This window comes from Octodon degus, unplaced genomic scaffold, assembly GCF_000260255.1.
Source record: "Octodon degus isolate 3935 unplaced genomic scaffold, OctDeg1.0 scaffold00002, whole genome shotgun sequence".
NCBI classification, from domain to species: Eukaryota; Metazoa; Chordata; class Mammalia; order Rodentia; family Octodontidae; genus Octodon; species Octodon degus.
In genome coordinates, this window is record NW_004524578.1 from 19,667,054 (window position 1) to 19,674,846 (window position 7,793).

Below are 7,793 nucleotides of genomic sequence, written 5' to 3' on the forward strand. Positions count from 1 at the left end.
AAAAAAAATTGGGGGGTTCTATTTTTTGAGTATTCTGTAAGTTCCAGATAGTAGTCCTTTGAGGAACAAGTGGCAAACATTTTTTCCCACATTATGGGTTGTCTCTTCACTCTGTTGATTTTTCTTGCTGTGTAAAAGCTTTTTAAAATTCTTAGTCATAGGGCTGGAGAGATGGCTCAGGAGAATAAGTGCTTGCCTGGCAAGTGCAAGGACCTGAGTTCAATCCCCAGTTCCACCAAAAAAGAAATAAATAAAATTCTTAGTCATTTATTTGATACAGGATCTTGTTAGCAGCTCAGACTTGTAGTTATCCTCCTGTCTCAGCCTTCCCAGTGCTGGGATTACAGGCTTGCGCCATCATCCCCAGTTTCAGTGGCTGGCACGGCATGCAGTGCTGGTAATTGAACCCCAGGTCCTTGTGCTCGCCATTGTCAGGCAGGTGCTTAGACCATGGAGCTATCTCCCCAGATGAGATCCCAGTTGTTAATTAATTGTGAGTTCCTGTGCAATCGGAGTTTTGTTCAGAAAGTTTTTGCTTACACCAAAGTCTTCAAGACTTTTACTTCTTCTGTCTTCCAGAAGATTTAATGATTGTTTAGTTTATTATTTATTTATTTATTTTGGCAGAACCAGGGATTGAACTCAGGCCTTTGTGCTTGCCAGGGAAGTGCTTATTCCACTGAGCCATCTCCCCGGCCCTAGTTTATTTTTTTTAAGTGGGCAGTTTATTTATTTGGTACAGGGTCTCACTGTGTAGCCCGGACTCATAATGATCCTCTTGTCTCAGCCTCTGGGGCTGGCAGTGCAAAACTTGTAGTCATTTTAATACATATTATGAGAATGATCAATCTTAGCAGAAGTAATTAGTCTGATTGTCCTACTCAGAAATAAAATTAAATTTATTTTTCAGAGAAAAGCTTCAGATCCAAGTCGATTTACAAACCGGGGAGGAAATCTCCTCAAAGAAGAAAAGCAACGAGCAAAACTCCAGAAAACACTCCCTAAGGTAATATTATTAAGAATTTTTGGGGCCTGCCCCTTAGCTCAGTTGTTTAAGTGGCTGCTTCAACAAAGCAGTCAGCCTCAGGTTGCTGTGGTTCGATCCCCACAACTCCAGCCAGCCAAACCTGCCCTGAAGGCATTGAGCCAGCCCCCCCCAAAAGAATTTTTGATGCCTACCTCCAAGATATCTTTATTTTCTGTGGTCCCAGAGATGGAACCCACGACCTTTACCATGGGCATGAGACAGGGTCTCATTAAGTCATGGGGTTGGGCTCAAACCTGGATTCTTCCTTCTTCAGCCTCTCAGAGTTCTGAGATTATAGCATGTACCACCATACCTGGTATGTCTCAATTTCTATATGTCCTTTGCTTCACATTACTTTGCCCCCAAGCTCTTTTCTTCCAAAGATATTAACGATGCTTTGGGCCTTCTATGTAAGCAACTTAATTAACAGGTATGTAAGTTAATATTAGTGATCTTGCCACTGTTTCTTCCAGTTTTAGGTATCAAAACCTCAGGACCCCAACTTTATTTTTTTCCACCTTTGTGTGGATTGTAAGTAAACCATCCTTAGGCTTTGACTTCTGATCATTCTGACCTGTAGCCATGTTTTCCAACTACCTGAAGTTAGGGTAGCAATGCTTTGGGAAGGGAAGAATCGCTTTCTAGTGTTTTCTTCTGAAATTGTATATGTAGCCCAGGTTGGCTAAACCTCAGTCCTCCTGCCTCAGCCTCTTGTACTGGGATTGTAGGTGCCTTAGTTGACTCCCTCTAGGATGATCGTTTCCTTTGGGCCTCACACCAGAGACTTGAAGAATGACTATGTCATTGTTTCTGGCCTCAGCTGGAAGAGGAGTTGAAGACACGGATTGAAATGTGGGAGCAGGAGCAATCAACTGCATTTCTGGTGAATGGGCAGAAATTCATGGAGTATGTGATAGAACAGTGGGAGAACCATAGACTGGAGAAGGAGCGAGCCAAGCAGGAAAGGGTAAGTGTGCATGAAAACTGGAGAGTTTGAGCAGCACTGCGTCTCTGTCAGGGTCAAGACGGATTAAGACAAAGCAGCCTCTCGCAGCTCCTGTTAGCTCAGGCTGCAGGGTTTGGCCCAGGGTGTCAGCTCTGCTCCTGTTCCCATCCTGGACTTATTCTGCCGGGACTCATCACTGCTGATTCTGACTTTTACCCAGCAATTGAAGAATAAGAAGCAGACAGAGACAGAGGTACTGTATGGCAGTGCTCCCCGAACACCCAGCAAGCGGCAAATTCTGGCTCCCAGCACACCCGGCAAAGTGCGCAAGGTAAACACAACCTTTGTGTGGTGCTGCTTGTGAGGGAGGGGAGGCCAGGGCACTATGCCCACTCCTGCCCTGTGGCCTGCTGAAGCAGAAATGAAGTTTCGTCTCTCCCAGGCTGGGTTCGTCTGAGTGGAGCACTGGAGTCCAGCCCTGAGCAGTGACTCACAGTGGTGGTTGAGGGGCCCACTTTGTTGTGTACGTTGTTCAGTCCTTGGACTAAACTCCTAGGACCACTAACTGCTGATATTCTGTGTGATGAACTCTTCACAGGTTCATCACCCTGCAGTTACAATAGGTTACCATGGTACTAGGCAAAGGACAACATTCATACTTAACGGATTTTTTTTTTTTTTTTTAAATATATTTGGTACAGGTTGTCACTACACAGCTCGGACTCATAGTGATCCTCCTGTCCTCAGCCTTCCCAATGCTGGGATTATAGGTGTGTGCCATCACGCCCAGTTTTGGTCACTGGCTCAGCATGCCGAGAGGGCAGAACTGGCATGGCATGTGGTGCCGGGGATCAAACCCCAGTCCCTGTGCTTGCCTAAGGCACTTAGTCCACTTATCTCACTGGCCCTAATAAATGGAAATTTTTTATTTTATTTATTTTTGTGTGTGTGTGTGGCCAGCTCAGCCCACCAGGGGGCGGGGCTGGCTGGCATGTGGCGCTGGGGGATTGAAGCGCAGTCCCTGTGCTTTGCTAAGCTTGTTCTAAGTAGGTGCTTTAGACCACTGAGCCATCTCACCAGCCCATAAATGGAAATTTTTAAAAGAAATAATAAATACTCCTTAATCTCTAGAGCAGGACATCAAGTCTTGGCTGCACTATTCAGCTTCTCATAACAGTGGCTGACAGTACTTGGCTGGCACTGCCTTAGTGTTATCAGGCTCTGGCCCCTGCCAGCACATGAAACTTTGAGATCTAAGTTTTGCCCACCTGGCATGCTGGGATTAAGTTTTGGTATGTGTACATCATGAAACCATCTCCATGATACTGTAGTGGACATGTCCATGACCCCCAAAGTTTCCTCTTCCCTTAGCCTCTGGTGGCAGAGATTTCATGTCACCACAAATTACTTGGCATTTTCTGTAGATAAAATTATACTCTTCTTTCATTCAGTATTTTTTTTTTTTTTTTTTGAGGTTCAGATTATGTACCAGTAATTTTTTTTTTTTTTTTTTTTTTTTTGTGGAACCGGGGATTGAACTCAGGACCTTGTGCTTGCCAGGCAAGGACTTATTCTACTGAGCTATCTCCCCGCCGCCCCCCTTTTTTTGTACCAGCAATTCATTCTTTTTTATTGTGGATCAGTATTCCATTCTATAAATACATCATAACCTATTTGCTACTCACCTGCTGACTATTAATTGTTTCTAGCCTTGGCTATTACAGTTAAACTTCCATACTCCTAAGTCTGGATATCTGCTGGCATTTCTGTTGGTAGAATGTTAGAGTCATATGATGGATGTCTGATGTTTGTTGGGTTTAAATAGGCTTTGAACATTTTGTGAGATTCCTCAAAGCTGTGCAGTATCAGACCTGCAGGCTCTTTAGCAAGCCGACTCATCTTTCCTGGACTGTTTCCTGTACTCATGTCTCTTTCGGGGGAGATGGGTTGCTGGCAAGGCTCAGTGTGTTACCTCACATCAGTAACATATCTGTTCTCCTCAGCTAAACACTACCATCGTGTCCAATGCTGCAGCCAATAGCAGCATTCGTCCTGCCTTTGGGGGGACAGTGTACCACTCCCCCATGTCTCGACTTCCTCCTTCTGGCAGCAAGGTTAGTGCACTGTATACATGCATCTGCATAGATGCACACACGCTCTGTTTTTGTTTTACTTTTGTGGTACTAGGGACGCTCTGTTTATCCAGAGGCTCCACCTATTTTGTCTGGCTTCCAAGATTTCTGGATTCCAAGTTTTCATTGAGATGCTAAGTTGATAGATATAAACCAGATAATCATTAGAAACCAAAGAGATTTAAAAAAAAAAAAAAAGTCATTGAGACTCTTCACTCATACCACAGGAGCACTGGGCCTTAGTCGACTATGTAAGGGATAGTGAGGATCAGGTGGTACTAAGCTAGGTGCCCCTGGATGTAGGTTCCAGCCCAGTGACACGGGCTCACTAGATCTAGTTAGGTATCAAAAGGAGATGTAGACTGCTAGAAAAGAAACAGCCTTGGCAATTAGACCACGGATAGTGGTTATAGGTCATGAAGAATTCATGTACTTTTCTAAACTAAAAGTCCACTGTTACAGACATATACATTATATAATGTGGTATTATATCTGGCTGTGGTGACACATGCCTATGATCCTAGCATTCTGAGATGCTGAGGCAGGAGGATCTCAGAAAAAGGTGGTGGGGAGTGACTACATGAAGGCCTTGGATTCATTCTCCAGAACAGAAAAAAAAAGTCATACAAAAACACCTTGATCAGGGTGGGGATATAGCTCAGCAGCATACAATGCCTGGCAAGTGCAAAGTCATGAGTTTAATTATGGATACAAACACACACACCTTGATCACTGGAGTTTTGTGTGTATGCATGCATTTATCATGAAGATACAAGGATCTATTTTTCCTTTCTGCAGCCAGTCACTTCTACCTGTTCAGGAAAGAAAACTCCCCGTGCCAACAGACTTGGGGCCAACAAGGAGAACATAGAGCTTAGTGGAAGCTTCCTGAGCGGTGGGTACCCTGGCTCAGCCCCTCTCCAGCGCAACTTCAGCATTAATTCTGTTGCCAGCACCTATTCTGAGTTTGCGGTAATTCACCTTTCCTAATATCTACCAGTCTCTGGGGAGCACACAGTTGGGGCAGGGTGGGAGTCTCCCCTAGGGCACCCAGAGTTGTCAGGTCAGTTACCTCACAGGCTGAGAATCCCTTTCCTGCCTTGACCACAGTGTTTGGATATGGCTGGCTTAAGGGGGTATATGGGATTGAAGTTGACAGCAGCATTGAATATTTAACCTGGATCCTTCAGTTTAAGATAAAACCATTCCCTGGCTACAAGAGGTGATCTGCTATTCACTACCCTGGTGCTCTCTTGGTGGAGTTCTTGGTAACTGTCTTAATTCTTTGTTCTCAGAAGGATCCATTCCTCTCTGACAGCTCCACTGTTGGGCTTCAGGTCTGTATGGTGACCCCTGCATGTCCCATGACCCCCTTTTCCAACCTGATCTGTTGTCTGTTGGCTTCATTCCCATCTGGGCACAGGGCTACACTAACTAATCATCCCAGCTGTATTGTCACAGAATCTTTCTTACAAAAAGTCAGAGATTGCAGTTATGGACTTCAAAAACAAGTTTCTTATGTTGCAAATGAGTAACCCGTGATTAATAAGAAAACTTGTTCAGACTTGGATTCTCAGCCCCACCTAAAGTCAGGGAAAGTTGTTTTTTTATATCTGTTTCACAGAAGAAAACCCTCCTCAATTATGACATCCAAGACCTAGAGTATGCTGGACTAGAGGCCCCTTGATGTGGGGAGGGGAGCCCCAGCTGTGTGCTGCTTGCAGTGAGGTTCTTGGCCTGTTTGCTGATTGTGTCCTGGAGTATATGCCTTACTAACCTCTTTGGGCTGATCACTAACTTCCTGTCTACCTCTGGTCACTGCTTATTTCCTCACCTTTGCCTGTGTCTGCATCCTGAGTTGCTAAGCATGTCTGAAGCACTGGAAAGAAATTTTCCAGCCCTGGTCTGCACCTCATGGTATTCTGTTCTGCATCTTCTAACACCCACCTGTCATGCCTTTTACTAAAAAGCTGTGTTCGCTTCCCTCAATGTCCTACCAGTGAGAGGTAAGGCCATGACTGTCCCTTGAAAGGATACTGAGTTAAAACCTAGGCTTCCTCCCATGTTGTCATGGGGTAGTGTGGAGCATGGCAACTAGCTTTATACTGGGCACTTTTCCCAAATTATACACCTGTAAAAGAGCTTGTGTCTCACTCAGGGGCCCAGTTTTCTGTTGTGTGCTTACTCAGCAAAAGCCCATTTCATCTATTTGGGACATACATGTACCTCCTAAGGGCTTCTTCTGGTTGCTATGGCTGATAAACTCCACCAGCAGCACTAAAGCCACTAACGCTCACCTCCACTAACGCTTTTCTCAGTGGTCATTCACACTCGGTCTTCTGCTTTTACACCATGTGCTCCAGCACGAGATCAGATCACCAGCAGGTTACAAGGCCCTCAGCCCCAGGGATTGGTAGATAAATTGGGCAGCCCACTCTTCTGTAAAGGGCTCAAGAAACCAAAGCTTGTTGCTCACCGAGCTTACAGCTCTTAGGAGTAGCTTTGTGAAGCGGAAGGGGTGTATCTTGGGTAAGGCAGGCGGGGCTGGCTGAGGAAAGGGATCAGGGCCATGTGTGACTAACAGCATGGTGCTCAGAGTTCCTCACCTTCTAACGCAAACTGCTGTGCTGGGGCCTGTTTCACAGAAACTGTCCTCAGGACTTCCTGCTGACACTAAACCGTGCCTAGAGAGGAGGGGCATCCATGATAGGGGTAGTGCTGCCACTAATGTTGTTTATTTTTAACAGCGAGAACTTTCAAAGGCTTCCAAATCTGATGCTACTTCTCGAATCCTCAATTCAACCAACATCCAGTCCTGAGAAGCCCCGACCAGGCCACCAGCTGGACTTAATGATATGATGGGGGCTGGAGTTTTTCTTCAGTTTAACTCAAATACCTTAAAGCTTAGTTATAGCAGTAAGTAGAAATTTTAGCATCTGGGAGCTAATTTCCTTCTCTGCCTCATAACTACTTGGTGAAGCATGATTCCAGGGCTTGTTGCAGCTCACTGTTGTGTAGGAAAATGACTGACTGGGCCCAGCCTTGGGCGGTAAGCTGTAAGTCTGGCCTGTATACCTGTAATTAACAATTAACATTTTAAAAAATCTAGGCATGTCCAGTTAGTGCTACAGTTCTGATAGCTTTGCTGTCACTCAGAGGCCTGTCCCTATCACATTGAGGTCTGTGTGTGTGCCAGCATTTGGGGCGGCTGACCTACTGCCAAAGAGTGACAGGTAGCCAGGAGCACCTTTGTTGAATTGCTTGTCATTACAGAATGCAGTCCCTTTAGGAAATGCACACACCGTCTGAAGCAGTTCCTTAGGGTCCAGTCCCCACCCTGTTCCTGCTGTGCCCAAGTCCTACCCTTAAAGCTGCAGCCAGGGGTGTGGGGGCTACCTTGGTGAGCGGGACTGCATCTACTATAGAGACCACCAGCACCTTTGCACATGTCCCTATAGGGCTTGTCCCTGCACCAGGCTCTACCTGCTCTGTCCATCACTGTGCTCTCCCTAAGTGCTATTATTTATTTGCTACCTGTGACACGTCAAAATGGTTCTCAAAAGCTTATCAGTGTGACACGCTCGGAAGCTGTTGCTGTTTATATTTTAAAAACAGGATATATGTAAATGTAACTAAATTCTTAATAAATTTGAAAATTGTACACATTTTAAGATGTTATGGTGGTGAT

At 45.3% G+C, this 7,793-nt stretch overlaps 1 protein-coding gene across 1 annotated transcript in view; it reads left to right on the forward strand.

Annotated features, from left to right (window-relative positions):
* Prc1 (protein regulator of cytokinesis 1) overlaps positions 1-7,722 on the forward strand; it is a 25,225-nt gene extending 17,503 nt beyond the window's left edge. The window contains exons 6-12 of the mRNA XM_004623469.2: positions 911-1,006; positions 1,848-1,994; positions 2,194-2,304; positions 3,977-4,087; positions 4,904-5,077; positions 5,401-5,442; positions 6,853-7,722. Coding sequence (XP_004623526.1) covers positions 911-1,006; positions 1,848-1,994; positions 2,194-2,304; positions 3,977-4,087; positions 4,904-5,077; positions 5,401-5,442; positions 6,853-6,924 — 753 coding nt within the window. The 3' untranslated portion in view covers positions 6,925-7,722. The remainder of the gene's footprint in view (positions 1-910; positions 1,007-1,847; positions 1,995-2,193; positions 2,305-3,976; positions 4,088-4,903; positions 5,078-5,400; positions 5,443-6,852) is intronic.
* Positions 7,723-7,793: the final 71 nt, after the last annotated feature.